Here is a 20,096-nt window from a genome sequence, read left to right on the forward strand (position 1 = left end):
CAGAGGACAGGCAGACTCGGAGGCAGACATAGACAGATAAAAGAGACAGCGGACACAGAAACAGGCAGAGAAAAAGACAGACAGACAGACAGACAGACAAACAGACCGTGGGAGACAGAGATAAGATCTCTGTGTGCGCTTGCATGTGTGTGGTTGGGGTGAGCCATCAGAATAATCGTCTGTTTCAGTATTGATAATTAATAAGGTGGCACTCTCTCTCTCTCTCTCTCTCTCTCTCTCTCTCTCTCTCTGAGTGTATGAAAAACCCATGTTTCTTGGTATATATATCATATGTGAATGATTTTTATCCGAGGGTTCACATTCGGTGGGGTGTGGTGTAGTCGGGGTGAGGTGTCGGATAAATTTTAGACAGTGGTTATCGCCCATGTTCCAAACATCGACTGTTTACAAAGGATATATTTTCGACGAAAATTGCACTGAATCTGAGCTACACACTAATACTACAGGACGAATGCTCTGCTGTTGGGGGCACTGTGCCGACATTCCCGAGAACACGACCATCGACCATCGACCATCTATCATCTGATTGGAGAGGGACTTAGAACATTGCGTTCACTTGTGAGGTAGATGTGTTAACTCATGCTTTTGTATATATTACTGCTAATCGAAAACATCATAAAATTACACTAGTTTACACTAGGATATCATGCTTTTATCTGGTATACAGTACTACTGGAACACACAGACGTCAATTGTTTTCCACAATGAGGAACACCTGTGCTTACTCGACCATGGGAGCCGCCGTTCGCTACCCTTATCAGGTAGCGGCCATATTGAAATCATAACGAGGCGGATAACGCGTAAGTACCGGACAAACAAACAATTGCGCATACAATATCACATGCGATGTAAACAACAGCACATGGCTTTATCTATAAATATACTAGTACTTCATTCATAAATTTCGGCAGTCTGACCGTTATTCAGCCCACTGCGCATGCGCGTTTTAGAATGGCTGAAAAGTTTATGTATGTATGTATGTATGTATGTATGTATGTGTGTGTGTATGTATGTATGTATGTATGTATGTATGCATGCATGCATGCGTGTTTAGTATTTTTGACGGAATTTTGATAACCAATTTGATCATTTTATCTTTTTATTAGTATAGAAAGATGATTTTATTATACATATCATATATTGTCTATCATGTTTTTTCAAAATTCACCGGAGAAGGTTGTAAGTATTTTCTACAACATGCAGAGAACCACATCTTCATTCTAATAATGTAAATATATTCTGAAAGTTAATGAAAAAAAATCGAAATAGATACATTTTCTCATCTAAAAAATCTATTTAAACATTATTCACCTGTAATTTTAACTATTTTGTTTTCATGATTGTATTATCGGTGGTTTGTTTATTTAGCTGATCTTGGCCATGACTAAAGCATGTACGACCACCCAATCACCAGACTAGCAGCCTCCTACCAATTTACTGTACTGTTTACACACGGATATCAAGCCAGTGTAAACATTATAGTCAGTGTTTTTAAGACGAGATATTGAGCTAATTGAAGGATTGAACCGTCTTTCTAGTAAAGATATACGTACGCACAGATGGACGGACGGGGAGACATATACGTTGAAGCCGAGTGGACGTATGAGTAATATGCACAGATTGCCTTCTTGAAAAGGCAATAAATAAAACACACACTTTAAAATAATGTACAGCTATGTGGATTGTTGATATTTCGGATGCGAAAATGAACATGAATATCTGCAACATGCATGGACCAATAATAAAAAGAAACTAAGAATACGGCTATAACGATCACCAAACTGGAAAGAAAAAAAAGTATTTTCGTAATGTGGCCCTCTCGTGACACTTCATTCCGAAATAATTGCAAGGTGGGTAACCATAATATGGCATGATATAACGAACAAAATATACATGACGTTACTGCAAAATTAATCATGGGATTCTATGTTGGAAAACAAAATACACTAGAAACCCATTATCGTTTCATGATATACACAAAATTAAAAGATTCTCTTCAAATATTGTGATTTTGAAAGTTGGAGTTAAAGCTGACTTGGTTACCTTAGGACTATATCATTTGCTCTAGTGATCAGTATGACGTTCATATCAGACGTCGAGTCACTGTAATTTCACAAAAAATATGATTCAATGCAACAAAAACACCAGCCATTATGTTTTCAGAGTTTTAGTACTAGTGTCGCAAAATTAGAAATACCTTTCTTTTCTTGTCTTTGCTGTACATAATTTAAAGTTGTACAAGCTCAAACTGGAGTGCTATCACTTGGGTTATCAAGGCTTTGGATTACTAAGATAGACACATACTATTAAAAAATATCATTGCAATATGCTGTTGATACAACAATGATAAGCTATTGAATAGTTCCATTTACTTGCCAGTTTACTGTTTTGGGACTTCCGATGTTTACACTCACATGGTGGTTAGATTTGCATAACAGAGTAATCACGCTCAACTACTTGTGTAATCTACCACATTGAACAACAATAGTTCTAGTTTGTGTCTATCTTTGTAAACTGAAGCGTCGATTACTAGGTCGTATTTTTTCGAACAGACAGGATTTTTTGTACCGTATTATTACTTGTACAGTACCGTATTATTACTTGTACAGCTACTATTGGTATGTTTACTCACAAGTGACAATACTTTTCAGGGTGTATGATAGTATGAATTTGTCATTATATTTAACAAAAAAAACAGTTTAAAATATCCTTCCAGTTGCAGCTAGTACACCGGATACTCGGGCCCCAATATAAATCTGGGCCTATATCACGGTGACGTCAGCAGCGTGCACGTGACTTACCGCCGACTGGTGATCAAATCGGAGATTCCTTATTTACGTAAATATGACCATTTCAAATCTAAATTTTGATTAAAATTTACAACTGACGCTAATTACTATAATTTCAGTTGAAAATGGAACTGCTTTATGCGAACATCTTTCAAAAATGACTAAAATTTAGTCAAATGATTTCGGCGGGAAAATCTTTCATCTTTTACATTAATTGGCGTGGCATTCGCCAATGCATTAGTATTTTTGAATAGCTACAATTCTTGATAGTCTCTTATCATATATATCCGGTAAACTAAGCATTACCGGTGGTTCATGACGATATGAACGTCTCTTTGGAACTTCTTCGAGTCCGAGACTTCTGCGCAGTCTCCGTATTCTCTTCGTCATCGACTCTTGTTTATGAGGAGGCTGTCTTTCCGTCACACCGTAAGCGCGATCTGCTTCGTCAATTTCCTGTGTAAGTTTTAGTTTCTGTAAACATCTCTTTTCCTGCGTCACGGCATGAGCAATCGCTTGTGTATCTAATAGTCTGTTTTCCGTTTCTAACATCTTTGCTTGTAGTTTCATCATTTCTATCGCGAGATCTCGTTCCCTGTCTTCCTGTCTGGTCCTCCTTTTTGGATAAATCTTCAACTTTCGCCTTAAGCGAGCGAGATCTTTGGCAATTTCTATTCTCTCTGGGTCCTCGTATTTTACTAAAAACAAAAACAGGAATGAAAATTTAGAATTTTATCTTGTTTCATTTCATTTTGCAATGTAAAATCAATTAAAAATTTAGTAACGTGACCATGACAACATCAAACACAAAATCGAGTGTCTAGAGATAATTCGTTGTCATAGCAATGCAATTGGCAATATGTTGATAGTTGCAGATTGTCGATTGAATAGAATTAAAGTTGAACTTTTTCTTTCACTGGTAATTACTGTATTGCTTTAGGTTTGTTGAGTAAATCGTATTTTATTAGTTTCTGTGTGAATATGTATCAAACAGAGCCGATACACGGTATTGTGAAATTCGCTGTAAATGTTTGTTTGTTGTATCTTGTCTATTGAATTTTAGTAGCTGGCTTATAGTTATACATTTAACAACTCAAGATTGATTTATTTTCTCGGACAACAAGTTCACGAATACCTTGATATTCGTTCGATATATCAAATCCTCTCTGAGCCAGCTCCTTCTGTCTGCTTCGTCTAAACTCTATCACCATATTGTACAAATCTAGTCTTCCAATATAGTATAATAACATTTGTAAGAATACGAGGCTATTCTCTGCCAGTAACTTTTGACCCTCCAAAACAGCTAACATCTCATCTGGAGTGCGAACATCGAGTAACAGTTCCGGCGGGTTTACGTAATCTGAAAATATGCAAATACATTTAGATATTATTCTCTGATAATTTTTTTTCGTTCAGCAGAGGAAAATACAAGTGGCCTGAGGGGCCTTGTCATAACGAGTCGAAAACTAACAGTGACAAACCCTTATGTCACGAGTATTTTGGAGGGTTTGATTGGAGGAAAATATTGTGAATGCATATGCGCAAGCTAAATTTAAGAAAAGTGTGGGAAAATATCCATTCTGAACTACAAACGTTCTGACTCATATTTCGAGTACTGTAGAACCAATGACGTAGGAACGCGTTGTTGTGACGCAGAATGACCTGTGTATAAATTCCATATTTTCTGTTCGACCGCGTACAACACATGAACTCGTCTTTCTTCAAGCATTGGTTATATTAGGATGTACACTGTCAATAGTCGCTATGACATGTTGGACTGAACGTTACTTTGTCAACAAAGTCCCGCCAAAACGAGTATCAAAAATTAATGGGGGGGGGGTGACGGTGACTTGGTACTTGCCATCTTATTCTATAGATCAAAATCACAGTAGATAAAAACTATTGAATTATGCACAGTTTGAACAAAAAGGATTAATTTACTTAAATATTTGATAATTTAACAGATCGTTCGAAATTCCCCATTTTGAGTAAAAAGGTCAGAGGTCACAGGTGGACTCTAAATACAAATCTCGTTCAAACTCACCTCTCGCTAAGAACCTCATATCATCCACGTTTTCTCTCGTCAAAGATTTAGCAATACCTGTAACTATGGAACAATAAAGTCTGTGTTCATATCTGGCAGCCCCGTGTACAAAGGTATCATCCATACTTCGTCTTAGTTGTCTCCCTTCCATCTCAGACCAATCAAAAGTGTCGGTAGTTCCGATGTATTTAGATTTTATAGGTGGTAAGTATTTCATTGGTCGCCTTCCTCGCATGTAGCCACCCGGTAATGGACGGAAATCAGCCATTTTGAAACCACGGATCGTAGATGACGTTATTACAATCTACCGGGCACTTAAGAGGTCTTCAAGACATGCGATTCATTAGTGGTTGCACGCAAACATCTTTTAACCAGATACTTCGAAACTATGGCAATGCATGCAAATTTGGGCTGGCCATCTTTGTTTGATAGACTTCGCAATATATCAACCTGAAATTGAATAAAAGTTATTTCATTTTCAAAGATAACTCCAACTGCGTCTGTCTGTCTGTCTGTCTGTCTGTCTGTCTGTCTGTCTGTCTGTCTGTCTGTCTGTCTGTCTGTCTGTAAGGGAATTCAGCAGGTGTCGACTATATTTCTCACGTCAGCACGAGAAGAAATTTTGACGATAGAATTTTGTATTACATCCGTTCTGCACCGAAAATCTGGTATTTTAGTTGACAATCTTAAATGAAATATTTGTATGCCCTGGTTACTTAACAAAACACAGTCGCGTAATGGCCGATAAATTTCTTCCTGTATTCCGTTTTACCTGTAGTGCGTGCCAACAAATTAGATCGTTTCTTCCTAGCAACGCTCTATTGTTCGCTATTAGATTTATAGAAATACTTTAAATGCTGAGAGATTTTGCTCAAAGAGCTATTCCGGTGATTTCATTTGATAAAAGCTACTAGGCTAGGCTTTTAAGTTTGTCAATTCAAAAGAGCGTCTCCCATCCTCTGTTTTAGTTGCCTGACTTCTATTCAGTGTCCCTCGGGAACTGCTCAACGTGACGGGACTGAGAAGGTGCAAATAGAGGGCAAACAGTTCGTGCAAAGGTTAGACGATAAACCACTGTATCATGTAGATTATTTACAGTGCACTTCGAATAAAAACCCTGACAACCTTACTCAATACAATTATCTATGCATGAGCGCGTTGTAAAAATACAACCGTAGAAACTGAGCTTTCATCTAACTAAGATAAATATAAACTAAAAGTATGTCGCAGTATTGTGCCTATTGAATAGACATGGTCATAGTGGGGTGGCATGTCTGACTTCCTATGGTTTTATCTTTATTTTATTTGTACTGCTCTTTAAGTATATGAACACTACTTTCCCAATATTTTGCATTTGACTGTACTTTGATTAAGGGGAGCAAACTGAGTTCATACGTTCTGCCGGGGTGCAATTTTTGCTGTGTAGTTTGAAAAACTAGGGTACTCATAGTATATTCTATGTACTGAAACATATACCTAGCCATCAGTTGCAATTTAGTAAAACTCAAACCTGGTAGACTAAATGGTGAAATAACTTGTAAACAATCCGATGACGTAATTTATTATACATGTGTGTCCATAAAAATGTCAAGGAAGGGCCTACTGCGCAGTTGACTGTTGTAACGACACCGGAAGAATGTAATAACAAAGAAGACGTGCGTCGACATTAGCTTTATACTAGAACAGTTAAATCAAGGTTTTATTTAAGTATTTTCACTGAAGTATAAAAGCTTATAAACTCAGCTTCTGTTCGTCTTTAACCGTGGCTTCATTATCGCCTCGGTAGCGACACGTTTAATGCATACATGTACCTAGCAACAGATCATAGCAGGATCATAGCAAAGCACACACCCATGTCTCTATAACACAACACACCTGCATGTCACCAGAGTTAGATTTTCAATAGTGGTCCGAGATCTTACTAACAATTCAACCGTTGGACACGCTCTTGTGAAGCACACATACGTCAATTGGTTGACAAAAGGCACTCTATTGTCGTACACTTCAATAGCCTGTTATATTCAAATTGATTGATTGAAAACAGCGACGACCAAACACTAAACAACAACGGTTAATATTTCGCTCTCAGTCGGCAAACACATTCAGCTATTGAACGCTAATGTAAACGGTCCACACAAGAGAACAACACAGACTCAAATATACGATTATACGTAAGTTCAGATACATTGGTGGTCTGAAATGTAAGGAATACTTTAGGGGGTTGCGTTATCCGTTTGTCATAATCTACGCTTACAAGTCTTAATCCTTTTGTCGGTTTGTTTGTGTTCACCTATCATTAGGGATTAGTCGATCCGCGGTATGAATTATTTACGAGATTACAAGTTACCGCGGGTCTGTTGTAATTATTCGTGGTCCCTCACGATGGATTATATCTCAGACCACTGTAGTAATCTGAGATTATATCACGCTTATAGGAGCACGACGATATCTACAGGAACCCATTAAGTTGATCAGTTTAATTCGGACATTGACGTATATTATAGCAATTGTTTTTTGAAAAAATAAAAGGTATGAAAAGGTGAGGACACTCTTCAGTCGTGAAATTGCTTGTGAAGCGAAAAAGTACGTCAAATCTTACAAATTGAAATTCCGAATCGATTTTGATGGTGTTCTATTGTAAACGAAGTCAGCAATATTTGATACTGTTAACGTTGTTTACGTTACCAATCTAATGCATGCACATGTTAAGCTACAACTCCCGAAGTACGTGTACTGTTCTCTTCAAAAGAATTGAATGCCAAACTGATTAGTTTATGAATAGAATACTCGCCTCAAGTGTGTTGCTGGAGGGTAGGGGAATTTTTTCAACGTTAATTTCATCTTACTTTGCGGGTGAAACTCTTACCTTGTCAGTAGTAAAGATACCGTGAACAATCGCTTCGTAGTTACTTCACGTCAGCTGCCCAGGCGTGAATGATAACATCAAATGATTTTTGTGAATTCGAAGCGGTACAAACACTTCACACTGTATGTATCCAAGGACATGTCAGGCGGTATTGGTATTTCTAGTCAATGCGCATGCGCATATACATATAGCTCGATGCGGTACTGTATTTTGTTTGCACAGTATTACTCTGTAAATCCGATCGAAACATAAGTGAACTATTTGCTGCATTCTCCCTTGATTTGTAAATTTAACTGCATAAAGACTACACCTTTTGTTAAAGCATAGATTTCCGCACATATCTACAGTGGATTTCCAAATACCGTGCAGCTCTCTTTGATACAACCGTGCAGAAACTAATAAGTACACATGCTACACTTTAAGATAGCAAGATTGAATGAATACAGTTTCTTGCAACATTTTGTCTAAATAAAATGAATTGACTGTGCCACCATGCAGACATCACACGCAGATGTCAAAACATTGGCGCCTGCTTGTCTGTGTCTTGTTGCAGTACGTTGCTTTAAATGGTTTGTTTCATTCCGAGACTAAATGTACCATAAAGTGCGATTTTGGTATTAAAATGTAGCATGTGCATGATTTCAAGTGGTTGTATCAAACAGCAGGCCACTCGAACAGTATTCTGAAATCGGCTGTATATTTAGCTTGGTGTAGTTGAGTTGAACAAATCCGAATTGGCATATTTGCATATAAACAACAAGTTTACTAATTATTTATAAAAGATATATGATAGCTGTAGAATACTACTGAAATTATCTGGTGAGGATTGTTCCTGAGATATTAACAAATTTCTGGACTACGTACATTATTACACCGTTGGACTGAAGATTTGTCATCTCAAATGAATGGCCTTGAAATTGAAGACCTACAAATATAGTCTGATAATCGGCATTTGTGATCTTTTTGTTGAGTATATCTATGCATGTGGTGCTAGAATGGGTTTAAAACATCGAAGTAATTACTCTCATTGTAATGTCCTCATTTTCGTTGCCCTAGATACATTACCCGAAACATAGAAATAAAAAGGACCCCTTGAAACTAAACTGAGAAAACGGCAACTTTGAAAATGAGCTACCTATTATCTCGAATGGCAAGTCCGTCATTCACTTATACCCTCATAGAATTTTGCTCATCGGAATAAACCTACCACACAGACATATACTTCAGAAGAAGTTGTGAGCATTGAATTTACAATATATGTTATTTTGTATCAACTTGGCTAACATATCATACTACATATGTACATACAAATAGCTAAATGGCTTCTTAAAAGTCGGCGCGAATATTTTGATGTTATAAAACATGAAATCGCGATAACATTCATGCTATTTCTCATCGCCATTTTCTACTGATGTAATTGTATATTTTACACTAGACGTTGTCAGAGTGTGTGTAAAAGATGTCATGTTACATGAGTGAAACACAAAACCAACATAATTTTAGCTGTAATGAGTCACCGCCATAGTATGGTACATGGACTGATGACAACGAAATTTGTGTCTTCTAGAACCGGTTGATGTATTTTTTTCATATTAATGAGGAATCTGCATAATTAATGAAATTCAGAAATTAATATGCACGGTAGCTAACAAGTTCACTACCTGCCAACGGCATACAATATACATCTGGTCCTAAACGTTATTACCTTTGGTAATCAGGCTTCAAATTTCACAAAAGTTGGCACATACATTGTAGCCGGTTGGTGAATTTCTTTTAAATATTCATAAGTACTTTGCATAATTAATGACATTAGTAGATGAAGATATATACCGTTGAATTTAGTTATTTTCAATAAGTTTCGAATTTCCGTGTAGGATATTACGATTTTATGACATTTGTCGTTTACTGTTATCGATTTTCTTGCACTGTTTCTTTGTACTCACATTCTTAAGATCCATTATAATAAAAATAAAGATATTGCTTGTATATTGCCATGACAAATAAACAGTAGAAGTATATATTTTAGTAAGGTAAACTTTAAAACGGGTACAGACTCATCAAAATCTTTAACGCCCAAAAATCCTCTATTAAAGACAATTTGTACATCTGGAGAGCAGATGAAAGAAAGGAAAGTTGCCAAAATGTGTATAGTGTACACTTCCATCATTCGGTAAGCTTCAGAGTTATATAAATCTAATTTGTCACCCCTGTAATGGTAATGTGCCATCCCTAGAATGGTAATGTGACAACCCTGAAGTGGTAATATACCACCCCTTTAAAAGTGATGTAGTCTCCAAAGCATGTACAGAATAGCAATAAACTTGTGACGACCACTGATAAGTACTGACGACATCGACTCGGTACTACTGCTGGAAGAAGGGAAAAGAAACACAAATATCTAATCTGCAATGAAACAAACAAGCTACGTCGCGGACTTCTGCGATTTCCTTGCTGTTATAATAACAATCATGCTATGTGTACAACCGTCAGGTAAGTGACTAAAGATACACACACACATACAGACAGAGAGACAGACAAACACATACATACATACATACATACATACATACATACATACATACATACATACATACATACATACATTCATTGAATTTGCTCTAGGTTTATATTTTATTAACAGAGTCATAAATATTAAATGTGATCATTCGTTTGTTGTTTGACTAACATTTTATATAGAGCAACTGTTGTTCACACCTAAATAAATCCTTTTCTGACATTGGTCTCCTCTATGCAGATACTTCACCAGATGTTCAAGTAATTGATATGACAAAATCTCAGCTGTCAGCAGTCACTACCTGTGAAAGCATTGGACAGAAGTTAGTACAAATCATGAGTACAGAAAAGGAAGAAATAATCCAACAGTATCTAATTGATTTGGGCCATTTTAATCCATTCAAATGGTTTCGGTTTGACGCCCAGGTCTTGCCTAATGGAACAATACAAACGATGGATGGAGAATCTGTTGACTTCAGATCGTTCGACATTGACTCACCAGAGGCCAAACCTTGCATGGTTTTCCAGTAAGTTTAAAAATTGCGTTCTCTTCCTATAATATTATCAGATCTATTTGTACTAAATTTTATCTTCCGTAAGGAAGGGTCATGATATTTATTTATTTATTTATTTATTTATTTATTTATTTATTTATTTATTTATTTATTTATTTATTCATTTATTTATTTATTTATTTATTTATTTATTTATTTATTTATTTATTTATTTATTTATTTGTTTGTTTGTTTGTTTGTTTGTTTGTTTGTTTGTTTGTTTGTTTGTTTGTTTGTTTGTTTGTGTGTTTGTGTGTGTGTGTGTTTGTTTGTTTGTTTGTTTGTTTGTTTGTTTGTTTGTTTGTGTATGTGTATGTTGACACGATATCTCAATAACTTCATCATCAATTTTAATGAAATTTGCTACACATCTTTGCTCTGTTAATTGCAAGAACTGGGTTATTTTGGTAAACATCCTGTCAATATCAAGCAGCTGCCCCCCCCCCCGAGATTTGTAGGAAAAAAGCTACTTTATGAATACATAGCGATGTTATTATAATCGTTATTTACGTGACGATTCCTAGCATGCGCGATTTAAATTGATGGTTCACTAAAGTTAAAAGTGACTGTTCACTGACTCCTCGTTAATATATGTATCTTATATTTCGATTGTACGCTGGCTTAACTTTGAATAAAAATGTGTCCCGTTAAAAATTGTAACTTTTTGCAGTGTAGCAAATTAAAAATTCTATGCGCGGGAAAGTACAAAAGAAGTGCGCACATGCACTGTGCATTTTATGCGAGTAACAGTAGTCTTGAAAGTCTCCTTCATTTGAAGATAGCAAGTCGCAATAATGTCAGAGAGTGAAACTCAAAAAAAAGACGGAAAAGGTCGTTCAACGTGAGGTCGCCTGCTACATGCAGTGACTCCGAAGATGCGCGCGATTTCATTTACATCTTGTTCCTTATATTAAAACATTTACTAATAAAATCTTGAATCGACAATTTGCTATGGAAAGAATGGCCCTGAATTTGTAAACAGAGCTGTACCTTCGACACCAAAATCCAAACTTCAATTTCCATTATAATGATAATGACAAGGAGAATCCACTGAGTTCACCTTGGGTTCCGACAAAAAGGAGGGCCATAAAAATTTGGGAGTTGGGTAAAGAAAAGGATTATTTTGTTGACAGTGTTACTTATTTGAGAAAGCACCATCCAATCTTTTTTATTTAAAAGTTTTTTTTTTTACTTCGAATGTGACATCTTTTCAGCAACTACTTTGAAAGACATGACGACATTAGGCCAGAAAAAATGAAAAAGCTGTTCAACCTACCCATATATTTATTGTGATAGTGATGGGCAATATATCCTCATGTAGACTTCGCATATCACATGTCAGTAAAAATGCACACTTTGTTTCAAAATTAAGGATATTTCTTTATATTTTCTGAATAGTACATGTAACAATATACATTTGAGTTTATTCCAAATTATACAATATCTTATACAGCGGTTTACTTGGCTCTGATGATGCATAAAAGCGTGAATTGAGATTAAATTAAGCTGTTGCATATCCAATGTGCACTAAAAAGAATTGAGTTAAAGTTTACGACCATGGGAGTGGGCTGAGCAGTCATTGGGCCATCAAAAGTCTAAAAGTCTTGCTCTTTATTCGGGATTTTTGGGAACCAAATTAAACTTCAGGAGAAGTCATTTACCAATTAAGTGCACATCGGCAAAATATCTTTCAGCTTTGCCACAACAAAATACACCAAGTCTTCCAGATAATATGTAATGCATAGCATAATTGTTTCAATTCTGGTATTTTATTACCATATTCAAGCATTGTAAAACTTTAAATTATGTGTATGGTTTGATATTTTATGCCTCTAAATGGCCTCCTACACTGTCTTATTTTCATTTTTTTCACCTTTGGAGTTGTCTCCTTCCAATCAGTAACAATCAAGGTGATAATTGTCTTTCTCCCCAAACAATATGGAAGGTGGCTGGCTAAGTACCTCCCTGTATAGGTTAGAGCTAATTAGAGACATCTCCTTATGCATGTGAAATCCACATCATATGTAAAGTAATCTCGTTCGGAGTATTTTTGTAGTTGGCTATCACTATTATTTTAATGCATCATCGTACCATATAATGTTATATCTCCACCTTAGTGTAGGTGACAGAAGGGGTGGGTAAAATAATGCTTGAGTTTCATTTGGCGGGCTTAACATTTGTTTGCGAAGAGAGGGTGAGAGGAGCTACAACATTTTAAAACCGTAAATTGTGTACATTTCCTAACTGTAGCTATGCAGACAAATTGCAAGAGATAGTATCAAGATGACTGAACTATCTAAACTCGACCTGAAATGTTTTGCTATCATTATATATGGTTTGTTTTATCCTGGTCAAGCATTGTGAAAAAATGAAGTCGACCTACAATGTACTTACCCAATATGATGGGTTAGGTTGCCCGTTGACCGGCTTTTTTTGCTTACATATGATATATAATTGCGTATGCTAAAATAGATATTATGTAAATTGCATGCAAATTTTTGTAAATTAGCCAACTTTCTAAATTTTAAATGCATGATTGCACCAATACAAAGTTCTGCCCCCCCCCCCCCCAGCAATTTAGTCAGGCTATGGTCCTGATCAGTTGCTCATTTGCATAATTAACGATTATCGGTAATTATACAATATGTTACGAAATCAAGCCAACTTCAAATTCCATGCAATTTGGTAGATAGCTCATATCTTCAACACCAAATTGCACGTGGCCCTTAAAGTTTGTTGATCTAACATATAGTTTTTAAGAGTTCTTTGTGTAAATAATGATTTCTGGTAAATGGGCAATATCTTATGGACGCAATATTCAATTCCACATGATTTGTTACATATGTTGACTATAACAAGGTATGCGTTTCCGAGTTATCAGTTGTAGTATTTAAAATTTGAAAGTCATCTGCATAATTAATTATTCTTAATACTTATGTCAAATTTTAAGACTACAAGCTTTAATATAATTTGGTACATGTACCTTTGCATATTTTACGATGTTTGGTAATTACACAATATCTTAAATGCATTCTTCAAAATTCATATGATTCTGTACATGCATTGGTGATAACAAAGTTTTCATAATCGATATCGCTTGATAATGTAGTTTTAAATCAGTGATTCATTTGCATAATCGATGATTTTTGATAATCAAGCGGTAATATCTGATTTGGTGCATTCATTGATGATGAGAAACACAGGCGTCCTTTATCCTAACAATGCATGTTTCAAATTTCATATAATTTGGTGTGTGTGCTGATGAAAACAAATAAAGGCTGTGGGAACAGCAATCGTATGCTTACGGAAAGTATTCAGTGAAAATCTGATTTTATATATTGTTTTAGTGCTTTCCCCAAAGTGTTGTTTATGTGCGTGCATCACAACTCGAGTAAAATCTTCTCCCATCTTAAACTTCTTATTGTTCTTTGACATGCAGCTGTAATGCCACAGAGTGTTCCTATGTAAATACAGGATGTGAGTTTGACAAGATCTCGGACATCGTGTTCTATATGTGTGAATCTGAAAGTGAGTAAAACTTTCAAGTTTGGCATGTTCTTCCGGGAAGAATTTGGGTGGGCGTTAAACTGTCAACAGCCCTCATTTTTAGTAATTTATCTATAACAATATTGTCGCTGAAATTAATATAATTTAAACATAACATGTTGTGCGTTGGACGTTCAATGAATTCAAGACGTACGACTTTTTATTTCTGAAGTGCATTTTACATGAAAATTAGCACGCTATTACTCAATAATATTGTACCCTCAACTCTGTGTGTGTGTGTGTGTGTGTGTGTGTGTGTGTGTGTGTGTGTGTGTGTGTGTGTGTGTGTGTGTGTTGCATTTGATGGGGATATTACTAAGGATGTCTACTTTGGAAATTGTTCAAAAGTCAATACTACTGATGGGCTGACCGTATTACAGCACTTTTAAAAAAAAATAATTTCATGAAAAATTTAAACTCCGAAACTAATTGGCAAACCATCTAAATAAATGTTTGTAGGCGTGTCCAGATGAAGAATATGACGACCCCATTGTTGCTAGGTAAATACAACATTAAACGAGATTTTTTTGTAAAAAACTACAACTTCAAATCTACATGGTGAATAAATCTGAAATTTGAAGGTTTTCTTTTAGCAATCTAGTAATTGGTAATAACAACTTGATTTGAGTATCATTTGTGCACTGTCTTTTATTTAAGATTCCTCCACGTTTTTCACGAACATACGGCAAACACAACGCATGGCTAGAGGAGTTTGTGAAAGTGTAGGTCAAAGATTGGTACAAATAACAGACAAGCAGAAAGCTCAAGATATAGAGAGTGCTATCTTTGCAACCGGCACACACGACATGACTCCATATCCTTTCAATGGTTGGATCGATGCTGAAATTGGAGACAGTGGAAATCTTGAAACGAATGATGGCAACTCGTTATATTACCAACCGTTTGATTGGGATTTAGCCGACAATATCGGGAGGTGCATATCGTTGGAGTAAGCAAAATGTGTTTTTTAGGGAGATTACAGTATCTACAGGGGGATGGACCAAGGTAACTCAAGCCCACTGTCCGTTACTTATCATTAGTCTCTCCCGATTCCGATTTCTAATATATTACCCTCCTTCCATTTGCTTTTTCTACAAGGTGACCCTCCCAATCTTCAAATATTTCAAGAACTTGCCAGTGAACGTGAACCAATGGTAAGAACACGACCCCACCATTGCCACTAAATTGGAGGCGTTGGCTATTTCACTACAGTTAAATTTCTATGAAAGCACTGAATTAATCAAGTCCCATTTTTTGTTTAGATCTCGTTGGCAGAGGTGTATGCTAGAACCACCAAAGGCCAGATGGGTGCACTACTGATATTTTTTGGACTGAGGTCAACACCTCAACTCCATCACTCTGACATTAGCTGAAACAGCCAACCACACTGTTCCCCTTTCACTCCAGTGAGACCCACTCCTCTCACCACACCACAACTTCAAAATGATCAATGCATGTTTGTCAGTAGCGATTTGACTAATATGTTCTGATATTACAGTACAATGGTGGCAGTGGTGGGATCCGGCAGCAGTGGAATGTCAAAATTATAATATTAAAATTATATTGCATTGAGTCAAAGTAATATATGACCCTCCCCTAATTCCATTTCCGGCTCTTCCCTGAGAACCTGTTTGTAAAATATGACCCGCTAATATCTCTCCCCCATGTAATTACTGAAGCTCCCATAGAACGATAGTGTCCTCTTGATGTATTAGTTCTTCTTTATGGGCAGCAAAAACCTAAATACAATGCTATTACTAATACCACAGGGAGCCCAGGAACCGTATTACAAATAAATGAATAAATAAATAAATAAACATAGTATGCATGGGTAAATGAAATATCACTCTAAACTCATTGGTAATAAACTACGTGTATATTTATATACAATAAAAGTTTCATTTGAACATTTAATATAAATAGTAAAGTATTTCTAGCAAAGACGTTTCGCTCTAATATATATATATATATATATATATATATATATATATATATATTTGTATGTGTGTATTCAGGGTATCAGTTGTCAAACTACAAGTGTCACAGTTTTAATATAAAATAAGATATTATTGTAAATAAAACAACGTACATTGTCATTAAAATTTGTGTTTTGACAGGTGTAAGCCAAATACTAACACATGTGAATGGAGGGCCAGACTCTGTAGCAGGGTATACTTTTATTACATATGTGAGAGCAGAGGTACGTGAAATGCATCTAAGAGTCTAACCTCTTCTGTCTAGCATCTTCACATAGAGAGTGGGAGCTTTCTAAAAATGTATGGTTTAAATGGTGTTTAACATTAGCATATCAAATGATATGCATCAAATATGATGCCACCTCTTCTATGGTCTTATACCTTAAGTTCAGCTGTTGCTGGGTAATGTCAAATTTAGAATGATTTCTTTACTAACAAGGGCAACATTCGTGATGTGGATTGAGACACTGGAACCATGACAGGTCTATTACCATGCTAAAAGGGCTGATCCATATTCTACTTAAGCAAAGCAATGTTATAATAAACTTTTTCCGTTAGTGCATACGGCGTGAAGAGGTTTCTTCAATATATCTATATCTTCTTACTCAGATCTATCTTCAGTTTCGTTTAAACCTCTACTAGCTGCAACTGTGGTATTTATTTCATTTAAGTAGCAGTCAATGTTATCGGTAGGTGGTGTAGTAACAAGTTTAAATTTTGACCGATAGCTTGATTTTGATTGCCCCCATGTTAAATCTACACTCGTTGTAACTTGAGTATCATTTTTCGATTACATAAACAATATATTCACTGAAAATTGTTAAAATACATTAATTAGATATTGCACATGTTAATCAATGGTCGATTCGATCTATAGCCATTGATCTGATATTTGGGTGTTGACCTAAAAATCAACTATCGTGTATACAGCTACATAAATTCGTTTACCCACGGGTGATGCAGTACTCTTTACATTGTATGATATTGCGAGTAAGTAATTATACGTACCTAACAAAACATTTTTGTAACAAAAAAAAAACGTTCCAGTTATAAATTTAATCGTATGTTCTGTTATTTAATTGCAGTGGCTTATATAACAGATAGATTAGCTACCATCAGAAAGGAAACGACATTCGTGAGTAACACAGTTACCAAGACGACAAAGGCAATGGTAAGTATGTGATATAGGAATATACTAAATTTGAACATAGCAGAGATAAACATTCGGTTCAAAAACTTATCCTGAGCATTAATCTTGAGCTTCATACAGTAATGCTAAATGAACTTGAAAGTGTTTCCATCGAAAATCTATTTACACAATAAAGATAACACACAACCATCCCTCACAATGTGTCTGTGCTCTGAATTTTGTTACATTTATATTTTGTTTATGTTATCATTAACAAAATACAGAGCAGACACTGTGTAAGGGATGTTTGTGTGTTATCTTTATGGTGTCTACAGAGCAGACACTGTGTAAGGGATGTTTGTGTGTTATCTTTATTGTGTCTACAGAGCAGATACTGTGTAAGGGATGTTTGTGTGTTATCTTTATTGTGTCTACAGAGCAGACACTGTGTAAGTGATGTTTGTGTGATATCTTTATTGTGTCTACAGAGCAGACACTGTGTAAGTGATGTTTGTGTGTTATCTTTATTGTGTCTACAGAGCAGACACTGTGTAAGTGATGTTTGTGTGATATCTTTATTGTGTCTACAGAGCAGATACTGTGTAAGGGATGTTTGTGTGTTATCTTTATTGTGTCTACAGAGCAGACACTGTGTAAGTGATGCTTGTGTGCTACCTTTATTGTGTCTACAGACCAGACACTGTGTAAGGGATGTTTGTGTGTTATCTTTATTGTGTTTACAGAGCAGACACTGTGTAAGTGATGTTTGTGTGTTATCCTTATTGTGTCTATCTCTATATGACACCTTGGGACCAGTCTCAATGATCTTGACACATTATTTTATAGCATTTCCAAGTTAAGACGAAATCCCCTGTAAGTGAGTCGTTCCATATATCAACCTCTTTTACGTTTTTCTAGTAGTATGTCATGTCACAGGAACCTTACCTAATCTCAGGTGTTAGCAGTTTAGTAGGTCTTCTCTTTATTACAATTTTATTAAACTTACATAGATTCTCTCATGGCAACACTTAAACATGGTCACAACACACAAAAGGATACCACAAGAACACACTCTGAACAGATGATACAAAGTCTATACCGTAACTGTTCAACATGTGACTGGAGAACTTTATATTTTTGCTGTGTGCTGTGGCTGAAGTCACAAATTTTAAAAGGGAATTAAAATTGAGATGTGAAAAACTGTTGTCTGGCAGATTTATAAAAAGTAGTTCCAGAAGAAAAGAATAATCCTATGTGATCCTCATTGCTCTACCGATCAGATAACACTAAAGTTAGAACCTGAGATTGAAACATTGGCCTGTAAATGTATATTAAAAGAGTTTATAGATTTGATAAAGAGAACACTTTCTGGGAACTTAGAAGCCAGTAATTATCAACCACTGATATGTTCTGATCACAATAATCAATCGTGCAAATCGTTGCAACATAACTTCATATGATGAATATACATTGTCATGTATGACATTTGCTAATAAAGTGTAAGACCCATGCCAATTAACTTCATGTTAGCCATGGGGTCTATATCTTCGAACGAAGAAGATTTGTTTCACGTATATCTAGCCATCTGAATTACGCACTGCTGTTTTTATTATAGATAATTAATGCAATGAGATATATCCTCAATCTGACCTCTGACCTTTTGAAGTATAATCTCAATATGGAAGAAAGAGTCACTGGATCCCAAGGTATTCATTTTTTAATAATTCAATCAAAGATGGAAATTAAAGGGGAATGCCTCTTCGTGAAATGTGAAATGAAGGCATTTCCGTAAATTATGAGTTATGGACAGTCATTTCATGATTTCACGTCCTTTACATTCCAAGGGATTTCCAAGAAACATCCAAATTGAACCCTTTTTCACGTTTAGTGTTCTGTGACTTTCTTAGCAGTGATCCATGGTTGTTTCATTGGAGGCAGCAATTATGAATATGTATTAGATGAACAATATGCATTCATGTATGCTTAGTGCATTTTCCCTACAGTTAAGTATCCATCTAGTGTTCATCCAATAGATATGCATGTCTGCAAACTCCCATTGGTCAACATTTGACCAATACTCTGATACTGCGTGCGAAACAACTTACAATTGGGTGTTTCTTGTGAACCACGTGGAAAGTGTGTGACGTTAAATCATGCTCACGCTCGGTCATTATTCTTCTTGTCATAAATCTACAAGGAGAACCCCTCGTGAAGGATCAACCTCCAAATACACAAGTCTTGAGTTTGTCCAGCAGATGTTTAGGTCTGTTTATGTAAGTGGAAGACTGTGTGTAACTTTGAGATACAGGAAAAATACACCCAAAACATGTATAAAACGTAAGACCACTATAGTGGTCTGAGATAAAACCTCTCTTATGTACCAATACGGGTATGGCCATGTTTCTATGGGAAGGTGTTATTGCTTTTCATGTTGCACCAGGTACCATAGTACCAGGACCATACAGTGTTATTTTTTCTTGACCTTACAGAAATACTCAATGAAATTGAAAACTTAATCAACGACCTTGATACAGTAGTTAGCCAGAATGACGAGATGAGATTAACACGGGGTGAGACCACAGCAATAACAGATACACTCATCGAAATATTTAAAAGTATCGCCAGGTACCTTATCCATGGTAGTGAAGCTAATAATA

General features: G+C 35.9%; 1 protein-coding gene across 1 annotated transcript; it reads right to left on the minus strand.

Moving 5' to 3' along the window:
• Positions 1–1,168: 1,168 nt before the first annotated feature.
• Positions 1,169–7,865, minus strand: LOC144452906 (uncharacterized). The gene is made up of 4 exons (XM_078144117.1): positions 7,721–7,865; positions 4,855–5,304; positions 3,946–4,170; positions 1,169–3,508 (listed from the first exon to the last, which is right to left on the minus strand). The coding sequence occupies exons 2-4, from the start codon at positions 5,120–5,122 to the stop codon at positions 3,048–3,050; spliced, it is 954 nt and encodes a 317-aa protein (XP_078000243.1). The 5' UTR covers positions 5,123–5,304; positions 7,721–7,865; the 3' UTR covers positions 1,169–3,047.
• Between the last annotated feature and the right edge of the window lie 12,231 nt (positions 7,866–20,096).

This window comes from Glandiceps talaboti, chromosome 23 (assembly GCF_964340395.1).
Source record: "Glandiceps talaboti chromosome 23, keGlaTala1.1, whole genome shotgun sequence".
NCBI classification, from domain to species: Eukaryota; Metazoa; Hemichordata; class Enteropneusta; family Spengelidae; genus Glandiceps; species Glandiceps talaboti.